Source organism: Peromyscus californicus, unplaced genomic scaffold (genome assembly GCF_007827085.1).
Source record: "Peromyscus californicus insignis strain IS unplaced genomic scaffold, ASM782708v3 Scaffold_11__1_contigs__length_118956290, whole genome shotgun sequence".
In the NCBI taxonomy this organism is placed as follows: domain Eukaryota; kingdom Metazoa; phylum Chordata; class Mammalia; order Rodentia; family Cricetidae; genus Peromyscus; species Peromyscus californicus.
Window position 1 is genome coordinate 66,471,378 of NW_026294402.1, and position 16,467 is coordinate 66,487,844.

Sequence of the window (16,467 nt, forward strand, 5' to 3'; positions counted from 1 at the left end):
GTGTGTGTGTGTGTGTGTGTGTGTATTTATTCACAGGATTACAGAATATACAAATTTGGGCAAGAATATGGATACAGACCTTCAGAGAGTTACAGAGTTCTTTGAAAATGTCAGATGACAGTATCTAATTTCAAAATGACCTACTATCAGTTTTATTCCTAAAGTTTAACCATCTTTACATTTCGCATTCCACATTTACCAATTCTTCTACATGAAATCTGTGATGATAAGAAATCATCATTCCTTCTTCCACATTATTATGTTTAATGTATAAATAAAAAGCCGGGGGCAGTGGCACACACCTGTAATCCCAGTCCTTGGGAGGCAGAGGCAAGAAGATCAGGAGTTCAAGGCCAGCCTCAGCTACAAGAGACAAGCAAACAAGCAAACAAACAAAAAGTAAAAAGAAAACAAAGAGCTAATTCATCTGAGTTGCTCAAACAATTTAAAGAACTTGCTAGGGGCCGAACTGTGACACTCTGCATAGAAAGTATGCTGGAGTCTTAACTGCTAGTCACTTAAAATTCGACCTTACTTAGGATCACCTTAAAACAGGGTTGTTGAGAGTGGACTCTACTCCACAACCACCAGCGTCCTTACAAAAAGGGGGGAATTTGGACAAACATGCACACACTATGGAGACTGCAATTATACAGCCACAAGACAAGGACCGACAAGAGCCACCAGACTCTTGATGAGTTAAAGGAGGATTCTGCCTCGGTGCCTCCGGGGAATGTGGCCCTGTCTCCATCCCAGGCTTCTAGTCCTCAGAACTATGCAATAATAAAATTATTGTTCAGCCCGTGCAGTCTACAGCGTTGTTATGGCAACTTCTGAAACCAACATGAAACTGATCATCACAGTCACTAAACACCTACTGTGTGCTGAGAGCAAGGCTCTGTAGAGACAGAATAGAGTCAATGCCTTTGTGCTCTGTGTGTTTCTGTGCTAACTCAGTGTCATTTTCACATTCACATGTTTACAGAAATGTGTGTCCACTCCTATGGGCATGTCTTTGCTAAGAATGCTACAGGTAAAGCAATAAGGGCAGTCTGAAACCTGGAGCCTGAAGGAGAGGCGGTCATGGATGCACAGTACAGACAGGGAGGGTCTCAATGGAAAAGCAAGCCATGTGTTGAGCCTGGAGAGACAAGATGTCTGAGTAAATAGAGATAGTCGAGAAGACACTGAAAGCATGAAAGAGGACCTTAGCAGGGGCCTAAGGAGGGAAGATATGCAGGTACATGAGAGATGAGGAGGGGTTATTATTGGGCTGGGTTTAGGTGAGTGGAGCCCATGAGAGCTAGCTGGCAGGGCCCAGCCAGTGATGCTGCTGTGGAGGAGCAGAATCACAACCCCAACACATGGGCTCAGGAGAGACAGAATTACCATCTTCCACTCCCTATCCTCATAGGCCATGCCAGGCCTCTCTAGTCCACCTCACAGGCCAGAGGCTGAGGAGGACACTACATCGACTCTTTCACTCTTTTTAGAATGTTTTATTATTTTTAATTAGGCACATGTCTGTGTGTAGGTATGGACATGAATGTGCAAGGAAGGCCAGAGGTGTTGGACACCCCTGGGCTGGAATTTGAGGCAGTTGTAAGCTGTCTGTCTTGGGTGTTGGGAAATGAACTAGGATCCTCTGCAAGAAAAGTTTGTGCTCTTAACCACTGAGCCATCTCTCCAGCCCTGGCTCATTTACTATTTACAGTAAGGCTGGGACTGAATATCTTGGTTAGCTATTTGAGGAAGAAGGTTCTAGAAAAACTGATCTCAGAGTCTGAAAGAGAAGGGACTCTGCTCTGGAGGAAATGAGGGAAGAGGGACAGAGGGAATCTGCTTAAGGTAGGGATAATTAGATCCCAGGGAAGGACAGGGACGTCCCCCATCTCCTCCCTTCTTCCACTAACCATCCTATCAATGTCTACTCCCTGTAATATCCCCAGATCCATGCCTAAGACTGACCCTACCAGGTTTCCTGGAAGCGCATGAGCCAGACTGGCTCTGGGGGAAATACACTCGGTGAATGAGCCTCAGAACTGTCTTCTAAATGGGTGTGCCCATGTCCCATTCAAAGTTCCAAATGTTGCCCTAAAACTTTTTAAAATATGGAAATAGTAGTAGTGTACACCAATAAACTATCATTGTTCTGGTGGGTAGAAAAAGAATCACAAGTCAGCACGGCCTTCATCAGGATAGGATGCAGGAAGCACAGCTCACCAGTGAGGCCATCTCCAAGCCAGGTAAGGGGGAGTTCTCTAGGGTTGGGTCTTCGCAGAGAGGGGAGGTAGGGGCAGGTCGGTCTTTGTAGAGAGGGAAGGTGGGGTCAGCAGGTCTTCGAAGAGGGGAATGCGGACCAGGTGATGGTAGAGTGATGCTCTGATTTATGGAGGAGAGTGGACTGACATCAGCAAGGATGCAGAAGGAATAACCCAAGAGGAAAAAGAGAGACAAGACAGTGCTTCGTGGGTGGGAATGGCTGCAAGGTAGCTAGAGGGCGAGATGCCGAGGCCATTGGGTTTGACCTCAAAAGGCAAAGGTGGCATTCAATCACTCCACCTTATAGGCCAGACATGGTGATGGGAACCTTTCCCATGCTAGTTTAATTTTTTTAAATGTTCATGTGCATATATGGGGTGGGGGACACATGCATATGTGTGCAGAAGCCAGGGAATGGCCTCATGTATCACCCTCAAGAACGTTGTCTACTACCTTTGAGAAGTTTTCTCCTTGACCTGGGGCTCACCAATTAGGCTAGACTGGCTGGCCAGCCAGCTCCAGGGACCCACCTGTCTCTGTCTCCCTAGTGCTGTGATGACGAGTGCATGTCGCCATGCACAGCACTTTTAATTGAGTGTTAAGCTTTAAGGTCAGGTCCTCATGCATGTGATGCAAGAGCTTTACAAACCGAGCCATCTCCCCAGCCCTTCTTAGCTCCTCTGCTCTTCACAGCTGGACATCACCATGCCTGCTGACAGAAGAAACTAGCGTGTGTTTTCCAGAACTGGTGGCCAGCAGAACACAGTCTCAGACAGAAAAAGAAAACAAAACAAAGCAAAACAAAACAAAAAAAAACTCTCAAGAGAAAGACTAGCAGGTAGGCGAGTATCTGCTTTAGAGTTAGGACACCTCCACAATACACCCCACGATCCCACGACTCCAGGAAAAGTGCTAACTATTGACCTTGCCTTGAGCATTCTCCCAACACATCTCTGTGCAACGGGACAAAATGTGACCTCTTCAATACTTCTGAGCTGTGAGGAATTCCTCTCTGTGATGAACAGAGAACAGACAGAAGAATAGCCAGCAGGCAGTGGGTCTATGCATAGCCAGATGCCCACTGGAGGTATCTGCTATGACAATGTCAGTGACTAAGGCCTGGCTGCCCTCAGCCAGCTGCAGTTCTAACACCCTGAAAGTCCTCTGGGAAGTTTCACTTCATTAGAAGTCAGTCAGGCCACTTGACATCTTCAGACTTCCATTTCCTATTCAGCCTCAATCCCTGGCTTAGGAAACCATGGATTGCCCTTCAAAGGAACCAAAGTCATTTAGCCTGGGAAGATCATGAAGAATGTTGGGTACCTTGCAATTTTGCAGCTCTCAGGGAGGGGCAGACACATTGCAACCACATCAGAAGTGGCTCCTCCAGGGAACCCTTGGTTGGTATGTGAACCCTGCTCCCAGTGAGTCAAGCCCAAGAATCCAGCCAGGACATGGTATCAACGTCACTGTCTCCCCAGTGATCACTAGGACATCTGAGTGTTGCCACCACCCAAGAGCTTCAGTCCTGAGGAAACAGCCAGCCTCACCCTCCCCTCTACCCCAGTTCTCCTGCAGTGAGTCACCAGACTGTTACAGATGGACACTTTGGAGCTCACACCTGGTGCCCCAGTGCCAGAGGCATTAAGGTGCATGACTCCCGAGCTCTGAACTCCTCGGAACCTGGCTGTTCCTAAGCACCTGCAGTGGGGTATTTGAGGGTGTAAGGACAGGTCCTGCTTCACTATAAATATAGGGAGGTTCAAAGTGAGTGTGTGTGTGTGTGTGTGTGTGTGTGTGTGTGTGTGTGTGTTTGTGTGTGTGTAATCAAGAAGACATTAAGAAGGTCAGAAATGATATTCTCGAAAAGGTTAGCATTGAGGTTTTTAAACCATTTCTTCTTAACTTTCTCCTGTATGTCCCGTTTGTCAAGTGAGCCAGGAATTGCTCCTAACAGTAGGATCTCTGAAGGCCAGGACTCTTCTAACCTTTTCAATGATGTCACAGAAGAGTAGCCACTTGGCTGTGGGGAATTTGAGGAAGTATCTCCCAGAAAAAAGGCAAATAAATCCAAAAGCCTATACTGAGACTCAGGGTGGATGACAGAACTTCGTTTGGGGACTAGACTTATGTTATTCTGATGACTAAGGCAGTTGGAAATTCCACCATTGAAGGAGTGATATGCTCTTTCCTAGCCCAACAACTTACATCATTTTTATGTGACTTAATTCGGAAGTAGGATCATTCCTGTGTATGTCTTCCACCTTTATTGATAAAATCTTCCAGCAAGGGCCCTTTCTCTTAAAGTCTGGGGCTATTCTGTGGTTTCTATATGGTGCAGGATCTGGCTTCTTCTTGACGTTTTTCTTTTTCTTTAAATTTTTAAATATTTATTTATTTATTGTATATGTGTGTGTATATGTATGTATGTGTGGGTTTGTGTACATTCCATGCTGTAGAAAAAGGACAACTTGGGGGAATCAGATCTCTCTTTCTATCATGTATGTCCTAGAGATCAAACTCAGGTTGCAGGCTTCATGGTAGTTGTCTTTTCCAGCTGAGGCATCTCACCAACCCCCTCCACTCCCTACCCCCACGTGCCTCTTGTAAAAGAGAGCTTTCTGCTGACTGTTCTGAGTATAAATGTCATTTTCATCTAATTGTAATCACGATGGAGTTGGAATTATCCTGGTGAAATACAGAATGGATATATTCTGTCATGGACTTTCTCTCCCCAAATAGATGGTTTCCCACTGAATGAGTATCTGTCATAAAAATATTCCTTTGACTTCTAGTGCAAGTTAGAGCAATACGCACATGATCTCAGATACAATGACCCTGTCAATGTCTTCAGCAATTTGCATAAAGCTATTTGTAATTTTCATTTTAACTTTTGACACTTTTTCTCTCTATAAGTAGAAGTAATGCCTGATGTTTAGTTACAGTAAAAGAAAAGAAAACAAAAAGTCACTGCCTTAACTAATTTGGAACGCACTCTTCAAGACAAAAGATGGGCGGGCACACAACTTGAACTCCACAGCTAAGCACTCAGACTCTTTCCTCAGGAATGTGGGTTCTTCTATGAGGACAACCGCTCCAGGCACCTTCTACTGCAGCTCACAGAAACATCTTGTTCCCTATTACTTTACCACGCACATGGACACAGCCACCACGGCCCTGGTCCCATCACCCACTCTGGACTGGGCTTCCTCCTCAACCTTTCCCAGATGCCATCGGCTCTAAAGGGGACAGAGAGAGTGAGGACAAAAAGGGGGGAAGGGGATGCCCCCCAACAAGAGGACCCCACTCAATCCTGGTAATCACAAGGGTCCAGTAGCTGCAGCCTCGCTGCCCCGTTCTCCTTGTTACGAGCTTTAGCACTGTGATGGCTACCACCGACTGTCAACCTGACAGGGTCAAGAATCACCTAGGACATCAAGTACTAGGTACATCTGTGAGGGAGTTTCTAGATTGGGTAAACTGAGGTAGGAATTCCCCTCCTGACTGTGCATGGCACTGTCCCACGGGGTAAATTAAAAGGGAGAAGGCAAGCTGAGCACTGTTTTCTCTCTCTCTGCCTCCTGACGGCAGATGCACTGGGCCCAGATGCCTCGGGCCCTTCCACCGCGGCTTCTGCACCTTGATGGGCTGTACCCTTAAACCATCAGCCCGAAGTAAACGCTTCCTTCCTCAAGCTGTTTTTATCCCAGTTTGCCGCAGTAATGAAAGGAACATAATGAATACACTACCAAGCATTTCCTCTGCTGAATGTTCATAGCTACAGGGAAGCGGAAAGAACTCTTCAATCACATTTCACATGCATAAAAATGAAATCCATCCAAAGGCTAATACAGGGCTCAGAGTCCAAATTTAATGAGTATATCAACATGTCTGCTACAATGTTTTTGGCCCAAGATCTAACCAAGTCCGTTCCTAACGTTTCACATTTAGTTTCTTGTTTAACTTACCAACAACGGAAGTTAACCCTGTTTTTAAGACCATCAAATTTGTGGTGAGGGATTCAGGCCAACTGTTCTGTAGAATGTCCTGCATTTTGGACCTTTCTGTTCCCTTATCATTAATTCAGTTTTACAATTCAGCTTGAAGATTACACAGGTCCTGTGTGTACTTCTTAATCACATCACTTTGGAAGTCCCCTAACAGAGGGTTGTCATCTGCTGGTAATGCTGGGTTGGGTCACCGGGATGAAATTTTACTCTAAGGTTCACGGTTCCTTTACAGGCTATACTTTAAGACCATATGAATATCCGCACTCAGGGACAATGTTTAACTAACTAGTTTCTTAACCATTGATGAGCCTGTCTGGAAATTCCAAAGCAGATTGTCTAGACTAGTTAGTGTTCTATAGCAAGCTGCCCTTCCTCTTCCCTCTATGCCTCCCAGATACCACTAATGTTGTAGATTTTTATTATTATTCAATATATCATAATCCATTGTAGGTCGAGTGTCCTTTATCTCAAAATGCTTAGGACCAGAGCTTCAGATGTTGGAGTTGTTTACACTTGGTTGGGGATTTTTGTACAGACTATAAAAGTCAGGCACATCTATCCACCAAAATTCAAAATCCAAAATGTCCCAAAATCCAACTCATTATGAGGCTTATAAGAGTAGAACTGTTTAGCTGGCACACACCTTTAATCCAAACACTCAGGAGACAGAGGCAGGCAGATCTCTGTGAGTTTGAAGCCAGCCTGGTCTACAAAGTGAGTTCCAGGACAGTCAGAGCTGTTACACAGAGAAACCCTGTCTCAAAAAAACAAAAAAACAAACAAACAAACAAAAAAAAACAACAAAAAAAAGAAAACAGGAAAAAGAATGGGGCTATTTAACTTGTACTGATCTTAATCTTTTTGGTGTTTAAGCTATGTCCAATTCAACCAGAAAGAGATGTCAGGAATGGAGAGATAGCTGAGTGGTTAAGAGCAACTTCTGCTCTTGCAGATGACCAGGTTAGATTCCCAACACCCACATAGCGGCTCACAACCATCTGTAACTCCAGTTCCAGGGATCTGATGCCCTCCTCTGGCTTCCCTGGACACTAGATAATGCATGTGGTCCACAGACATTCATACAAGCAAAACACACACATAAAATAAAAATAAACAAATCTTTATTTAAAAAAATAAAATAAAACCATCCCCTAGGGCCTTGGCTAAGACCTCACTGGTGCTGCCTGAATTTCCAGGTCTACCCTGTCCTACCTGCCTCCTGCTGCTGTGGGTGAGACGCTTCCTCTCTCCTCCAGCAGGTCAGAGTTTACATCTCTCATGGCTCCCTGACCATAACTCCACCTGCCTTCCTCCCTCCTTCCTCCGCCCGTCATTTGCCATTTGCCTCGCTCGCTCATCACGGGTAACTAGTGAAGAAGAGGGAGCTGGGACGATGGCTCCACTGGCAAAGGGCTCGCCGTGCAACCATGAGGACCTCCGTTCGGGTCAGCACCCACATTACAAAACAAAGCAGGGGCGAGTGGGTGGACAGAGGCAAATCCCTGGAGCTCCATGGCAAACCATAAGCTTTGGGTTCAGAGGGAGACCCCATGTCAACAAATGAGGCCAGGCACAGTAATGCACGCCTGTAACCCCAATACTCAGGAGCCAGAGGCAGGCAGATCTCTACGAGTTTGAGGGCAGGCTGTTCTACAGGAGTTCCAGGTCAGCCAGGACTACAAGGAGAGACCCTAGCTGAAAAAGGAAAAAGTAGGCGAGAGAAATGACTCAGTGGTTTAAGAACTTCTTGTTCTTGCAGAGGACCCGGATGCAGTTCCCAACACCCACATAGTAGCTCCCAACCATCCATAACTTCAGTTCCAAGGGATCCAAAACCCTCTTCTGACTTCTGAGGTCATCAGGCATGCATGTGTTGCCCATACATACATGCAAACAAAACACCCATACATGTAAAGTAAAATTTGAAAATTTTGAGAGAGAGAGAGAGCGAGAGAGCGAGAGAGCGAGAGAGAGAGAGAGAGAGAGAGAGAGAGAGAGAGAGAGAGAGAGAGAGAAGAAATAAGGTGGAAAGCAAGTGAGGAAGGCACCCAATGTCTGCCTCTGGCCACCACAGGCACATGTAGACATACATGAACACACATACACATACACACAAAGTTGGGAGAAGAGTGTCACAAGACAGGAGAGACATACACACAAAAAACTCTGGAACACTATCGGCCTCTTACCCTACAGGAAGCTTCCTTGTTTATGGTTCCTTGCATTACTAGTTAACTCAAAAGTGAAGCTTGCATTTCAAGAAGTCACGATCTCATGATTCTGCCTATGAAGTTTATAACCTATTATTTCATTTTATGTTCATATAAAATACCCGCCATAAGAAGGACTGCCCAGTGTCTGGGCTGCCTATCCCTTTCTCTTACGCTGTCTCTCTAGAAAGCACATCATTATTTTGTTTGCTTTCATTCTCAGCCCACGAGGATAGAAGCTCCGTGAGTGACAGCCATTGCCTTGTTTACAGCTATGTTCACCATCCTAGTGGATGGAATTTACCACGTGCCAGTCATGGCTTAGGAATGAGAAATGGCATCACCTGGAACACAGGTGGAGAGGTAAGCAGCCCTCCCATTTATTTGTTAAGCCTGCACCTCTGCCCGCCCCTGCCAGAGTCACTTAGTGCCATCTCTATGTTCCCAGATAGGAACACATGGGACATGGCATCACCACGGTTTCTTTATATACCTGTCCCACCTGAAAAGCTGCAAGCCCCTCTAATACAAAGGGAAGCACAAGGTCATCTGTATGGTTGCCAGCACTCACTTCAGAAATGACACAGAAATGTTCACAGATTTCCTCTTGTGTCCAGCCAAGAGCACGCTCAGCTACCCACTGGGCTCTTCCTGCTAGATAGAGCCAGGCCTACATACAACCTGTCGCTCCAGTCCCAGCAACTCACAAAAGGCCCTTTGACTCCACCGCAGGGGCCATTCCAGGAACTTCCCTGCCACAGCACCTGTCACTAAGTCCAGTGTCCCCACAGCGGTGAGGCTACACAGAGCCACAGTGTTCCCCCGGGAAACAAGGGCTGGGCCCAAGGCTGCAGAGGCAGCTGGGAGAGCCGTGTGGAAGGCTGGGGGCCTTTTCTTCAGCAGTGATCAATGCATAAGTTGGAGAACAGCCTTGGTGAGGGATGGAGAACACGTTTAACATCGAAAACCAGCCATGGGCCCTGGCCTCCGAGAAGGCTCACCTGGTCTTTCCTCTCAATCTTCTTTTCTGTTTGCTGGGGCGCTGGACTCTCGGGAGGCACAGTCAGCCGTAGTCTGCAGACATTTGCCTAAAAGAAGTGGAGGACAGTCCAATTAGGATAGGTCAGGGACCCTGGGCCTTCTGACTATTCCACAGCAATGGGCTCACCCACACCATACTGATGGCACCGGAAGGAGGCTGAGAGTGAGACCAGCACGGCCTGGCACAGGTGCCCACCAACAGCATCCACCAGCAGCCTGCTGCTCAAACAAGGAGCTATTAAATACCTGCAGAGATTTCAAACTTTTTTTTTTTGAGACAGGATTTCTCTGTGTAGCTTTAGAGCCTGTCCTAGGACTCGCTCTGTAGACCAGGCTGGCCTCCAACTCACAGAGCTCCACCTGCCTCTGCCTCCCAAATGCTGGGATTAAAGACATGAGCCACCACTGCCCAGCTAATTTCAAACATTATTAAATGGCTTGTGTTTCATAACAATATGCCTAAAATGATCTCATTTCACAAATAAAGGCCAAAATTCCACTAGAGAGATAGACGCCAAATTACATAGTGCAGTTACTTCTTGTCTAAAGTCTAAGATTTCCGGTGATGGGGTAGGAGGTTATTTTCTGTTTTTCTAGCCTATGCGTTTAACTTTTCTACAACAGACATGGAAATGTTAATCACAAGGTTTTTATTTTATAAGTTGTGTGTGCATGGGTGTGCATGGGTGTGCATGCAGGTGGCAGGGCAAAGGCCAACTTTGTGGACTCAGAGCTCTCTGTTCACCTTTATGTGGGTCCTGGAGATCACACTCAGGTCAGGCTTGCACGGCCAAGTGCCTCCACCTGCCGAGCTATCTCACTGGCCCCATCACAACCTCCAGAAAGCTTCTTTACTCACATTCATATTGATTACTCACAGTAGGTAGAAGTGACTTCAATGTCCACTGTCAGATGGAGGAGCCAAAGAGACACACACCATAGACTACTACTCGGCTTTAAAAAGGAAGGGAGTTCTGCTATGGTGCAACATGGATGAACCGTGACAACACACTACCTGAAATAAGCCAAGCACACAAGCGCACAGCAACCTTCTACAGAGTGTACCTAGACGAGTCACGCTCATCGAGACAGGGAGTGGAAGGTGCTGCCAGGAGCCCAGGAGACAGAGACTGGGGAGTTAGCACCTCCTGGGTATGGAACTTCAGTTTGAGAAGATGGGGGAATTGACAGCGGTGGTGGGGTCACAGTACTATAAATGCACTCAAAGCCATCAACCTGTAAACGTCCAAACAGTTAAAGCGACAAATGTAATGGTTTAAGTATTTTAGAACTGAAAGAAGAAGAAGAAGAAAAAAAAAAAGGCAAAGCTGCTCATGGTTGCTAAAAGTTCAAAGAGATTTAACAGAAAAGGCTGGGGACCCAGAGCATAATTGCTAAGGTGACAACATCTGACATTTCATCAGCTGCACCGTGAGCACCTGTCACTGACCTCTGAGGCACTCCTGTCAGGTTATAAAGGCTGTCAATAAAGTTCACTGAAATTCTGGAATAAAGGCCAGTGGTGGCGCACGCCTTTAATCCCAGCACTCGGGAGGCAGAGGCAGGTGGATCTCTGTGAGTTTGAGGCCAGCCTGGGCTACAGAGTGAGTTCCAGGACAGCGGGAGCTACATAGTCAGTTCATGCCTCGAAAACAAACAAAATATAATCTATACATATATACACACACATACACACACACACACACACACACACACACACACACACACACACACACATACATATATGAATAAAGGTTCCCAAGTGGTTTTCAAAAGGCCAGCTCTGGGGAATGGCTCCATGGTAGAACTCTGGTATAACGCACAGGAGGCTCTGGGTTCCAGCTCAGTACTGCAGAGTCAAGCCAAGCCAATGCGAGAGAAAGTCTAAATTATACTATTCCTCTTCAAATTAAACACAAAAGAAGCATTAAAGCAGTCACCGAGGAGAGCTACAGCTTGTGTGGTTTGCCAAGAGTCTGGTGACAGCCGGGGATCCTGAGCAGTCATTTTCCTGACCCCTGAAACTAAAAATAGACCAGTGAACCAGTGACAAGGCAGTGACATCAGAGGCTATGCACTCACAGGACTTGCTGGGTGCCGGGTACCAGCTAAGTGACCCTAACGTCACTTAATACTGAACGTAATCCTGTGGAAAAGGTCCTCTTACCAGGCCTATTGAGTGGCTAGGAAGTCGTCTCCAGTAAGGGGGTGTGGAGGTCCCACACTAGCACACAGCAGAGCTAAGATTTGAGCCTGGTCAGTCTGCAGAGCCTGAGTTCTTGGCCTTCACATTCTCTGCCACCACACCCCTGAAACACCATATGGGCCTGACTCATGGGAGGACTGCTCGTCCCCTGCTATACATGAAGTTGTGCCCCACCATCATTCAATGTATGTCCTAACCCACAGTACCTCAGAATATGGCCTTATGTAAGTATGCAGCAGTGGTTCTCAGCCTTCCTAATGCTGTGACCCTTTGATACAGTTCCTCATGTTATGGTGACCCCAACCATAAAATTACTTTCATTACTACTTCCTAACTGTAATTAGGCTACTGTTATGAATCTCATGTAAATATTTTTGAAGATAGAGGTTTGCCAGAAGGATCATTAACCACAAGATGAGAACCACTGGTATAGGGTATTTTGCTTTGTTTTGTCTGAGACAGGGTCTCATGTATCCTAGATTAATCTGGAACTTGCTACGTAGCTAAGGATAACCTTGAACTTTCAGATCTTCCTACCTCCACCTACCAAATGCAGGTCTTATGGGGCATGCACCACCAGGCCTGGTTTATGTGCTGGGAATGGAACCTTGTGTGTGCTATAGGCAAGCTCTGTCAACTGAGCTACACAGTGTCTTTACAGAGTCAAACAAGTAAAAATGAGATCACAGGGGTAATCCTTATCCAACATTATTGGTAAACTTATAAAAGTGGGAATTTCAGAGACAGAGGTACAAGGAGAACACCTCAGAACCATTAAAATGCTCATCTAATTCAGGTCTGGCAGTACTGGTCCACAACCTCAGCTACCTGGGAGGTAGAGGCAAGCGTACAGCGAGCTGAAGGATTGCTCAGAGACAAAATGAGTTCAAAGCCAGCTGGAACAACTTTGTGAGCCCCTGTCTCAAAAAACTGCAAGATTGGGCATGGTGGCATGTGCCTTCAATCCCAGCACCCAGAGGGTAGCGACAGGGGGATATTTGTGAGTTCAAGACCAGCCTGGTCTACATAGCAAATTGCAGGCCAGCCAGGATTACACCTCTGTCTTAAAAAAAACAAACAAACAAACAAAAAAAAAAACAGAAAGTCATTGCCTAGCATGTACAAAGCCCTGGGTTTTGTTTACTACTATCTTCTCCCACAAAACATACGATGAGGTTTCAAGGTACCTTTCCATCCTTACTTTCTTCTGCAAAAGCTTCATCTCTCAGTGACCTCAGGATGGACCTGGCCTGACACCCAGGGCTATCTTTGTCCCGGCCAACTTTACAGCCTGCTTTCAATGCTCACAGCCAGACATGTTGGCCAAGCGGAGAGCAAGCCATTCTACCGGATAGCTCTTTCCGGATGGGCAACAGCACCAATGGAAAACTGGGCGTTGCCTGTGGAGAAAAACAGCCTTCTGCCTGCAGGCCACTCCACCTGGCTAAGACCAGACTGGCATTCACACACATTAAAGTGTAAGCCACACCAGGCAGACCATGCAAATCTGTGATTCCCAGCGATCATTTCTATCAGGCTGCATCTGACAGATACAGGGCATATCTGTTGGCAGAAGAAAGGAGGTATGTGTCTACTGCGCCACATCCCATACACACATGGGGATGAACACACATGTATATGCACTCACATGCACAAATGTATACATGCACACAGGCTCCAACATCCACTAGCTAAGCGGCTATGGGAAATCTGTTCTCTGAATTTCAAGAGTAAGATGAAATTAAACGGAAGGCATAACTCTACAAATGTTTAGATTGTGTGTGTGTGTATCCACATATATACACACAAGTGTGTTTAAAAGTGAGGCTGTCCGAGAACACCCCGTGTCAGCCCTCGGGGCCATGTTTGAGGCAGAGCATCTGACTGTTTACTGCTGCACATACTAGACTAGCAGGCCCGTGAGCTTCCAGGGATTCTCCTGCCTCCACCTCCCATCTCCGTGTAGGAGTGCTGAGGTTACAATTTTTAAGTGGGTTCTACGGATTCAGACTCAGGTCCTCACACTTGCTCAGCAAGGGCTGTACTGGCTGAGTCACCTCCCCGGTCCTGTTAAAGTATTTTTATTATTATCTAGATACTATCACTGTGCCCTCAACCTATACACTCCAAAACAAAACAGGTCTGCTCGGCTTCCTGACCCTCGTTTCCATGGAAACTATTTGAGCAATGGGATTGGGGACATAAGATGGTAAACAATGTCTTTTCACTGGCTGATAGGTCCTAGAGGGGCATTCCCTAATGGCCATACTTTTCAGGAAAAAGACCTTACGCATTCATTTATCCAAAAGTGAGATGGGCCTTCACCATTGTTGTACCTGTAGTCTGCTGGCCCTCCCAGAACTCTGACATTCCTCCACACACTTCCCACAGTGGGCAGCTACACCATGTCCATCAGACTGGGCTGTGAGCCATGCTCACCCTGAAGTACACAAAGCCAACAGTAAACACAATACGTAAAAATGAACTGAGGCTGCAAGATAAAAGATTTGGCTTCAAAGCGCTTAGGCAGTTGCAGCAGGTGCCTGGGGCTACACCCTCGGGTCCTATCTGAAACATCGCTCCCATCAACAGAGGCTTGATGGGAACATTAAAGACTGCAGATACTCTTAAGAGATGCTGACCCACTCATGACCCATTGTCAACAGGGCATAAGCAACTTAACCCCAGCTTAGAGCAGGATCACACAGCTCCCAAACAGACAGATGATCTCAGTGAAAAAAGAAAGTTGCAGAACAAAATGTTAAGACTAATCCCATTTTTGCTTTTAAATACACCCTTACAATGAATGTAGATTCAAAGGGGGGTAATACACCCTTAAGGAATCACAACTGTTAATGCTGCTCATCTCCTCCCGCCCCAAGGGGGGTGGGTTCTGTGTTGCTTGCAACGGTTTCAAGTAGTTTTTAAACTAAAATAATAACAGAGGACTGGAGTGGTGGTTCAATGATTAAGAGCATTTTTTTCCCAATCATGAAGACCAAAGTTCAGCTCCGAGCGGCCATGTAACAAGCTAAGCATCCCATCCACACTAGTAATCCAGTTCTGGGGGGATGGAGACAGGAGGATTGCTTGCAGCATATCTGAAAAAGTATGAGCCCCAGGTTTGGGGAGAGATTCTGCCTCAAAGGAATAGGTGGAGGGTTACAGAGGACACCAGATGTGCACTCTCTTCTGACCTCCTCATTTATGTACAAGAGTACACATCACACACACACACACACACACACACACACACACACACACACACACGTACACACACAATTATAGTAATAACAATGATACAAATTAAAAGAGAATATGTATGGAGGGGGTGCTAATTCTTCCTAAATTGGATAGCTTCAGGGGCATCAAATGAAGTATGCTAGAGACCTAGGAGGTATTCTGAATTCCTGATAAAAACTCTGATAAGGAACCTGACCCCTGGCCCCTGCCCACTAGAGAGACTGGGCACAGTCCACCTCCCTCTACCCATCTTCCCTGTGGGGAGTCTCCCCTGAGGAACATCAACCTATGTGGCTTATCTCAGAATTTTATGATGCTAATCACTATGGCTTCCTGAAATTCTTACAACTCCCAGGGCTTTCCCAGGCTCAACAGTGCTCAAGACGTAGTTAGGACAATTTATACCCAGGGTTTCCTCAGCAGCCGGCTCTGCCCTTGAGTTCTGAACACTGTGGAAAACTACAGTTTACACACACCATTGCTGTCTCTCCACCCACCCCTGGAAGCAACGTTCTAATGCAGCAGATCAAAGTCAGGAGCTGCACACAGCATGCTCCATTCACTGAGCTCCCATGACTTGTAAACAACTTTTTAAGGGCTTGAAAGGGACCATGATGTCAAAGAAGCTGCTGTACCTACCCCCAGGAGCTCGTAAGCTATTAATATTCCCATTAGCATAGCCAATGCATGGTAGTGAGATGCAGGGTAGTTAAAGCATGGAAATCTACATTTCTTGGGTTATAATACTGGTTTTGACACTAGCTAAGAAACTTTTAGAAAGTAGCTTCATCCTCAGAGCTTCAGTTATCTCAGTCATAAAATAAAGCTAAGAACACAGCATTCTCTGTCAAGGGTGAAGGTTAAATTAGCTGACACATGGTAAGAGTGTTGAGCAGTCTCTGGCACATGTTAGAATTCTGGAAGTGTTCTTATTCTAGGGATAAATAAAGAAGAACCTTAATCTTAGCTGTAAGTGGGACTTTATGGGAAAGGTGGCACCTAGAAATGCCACATGAGCTGGGTATAGAAGGACAGAGAGGACTTTTCAGGTCAGTGAGGTCTAGGAAATCCATCATCACCAAACAACAGACATCTCCCAGCCCAGGCACTGCTCAATGTTGGCATGTCCAGACAGTGACACGTTAACCTGAGCTATTTGGTTAGTAGGTGAGATGAACTTGAATAGAGCGAAGGACCAGAGACTCACATTGCCATATGAGTTCATTTCAACAATTCAACTGAATAATGAAGTGTCTCCCAGTACTGCAGAATAAATGGAAGGAAAGACACAGGTTGAGATCAGGCAGGTGTTTTACCAGGATGGCTTTTAGAGCCTTTCTAGGGCTTAGCAGGGTATCAGAGTGGTTTGGTTGGATAGTTTGAGGGGTGAACCGAAACAAGGGAGGCCACACCTGAAACTCCCTAGAGACTCCCCCAGTCTTCAGAGCCATCCTCCTGGGAGGGAAGACAGAGAGGAGCAGCTAGCATTCAGGTC

At 46.2% G+C, this 16,467-nt stretch overlaps 1 protein-coding gene across 1 annotated transcript in view; it reads right to left on the minus strand.

Moving 5' to 3' along the window:
- Positions 1 to 16,467, minus strand: part of Myzap (myocardial zonula adherens protein) — a 92,771-nt gene that overhangs the window by 70,140 nt on the left and 6,164 nt on the right. The window contains exon 2 of the mRNA XM_052713759.1: positions 9,484 to 9,570. Coding sequence (XP_052569719.1) covers positions 9,484 to 9,570 — 87 coding nt within the window. The remainder of the gene's footprint in view (positions 1 to 9,483; positions 9,571 to 16,467) is intronic.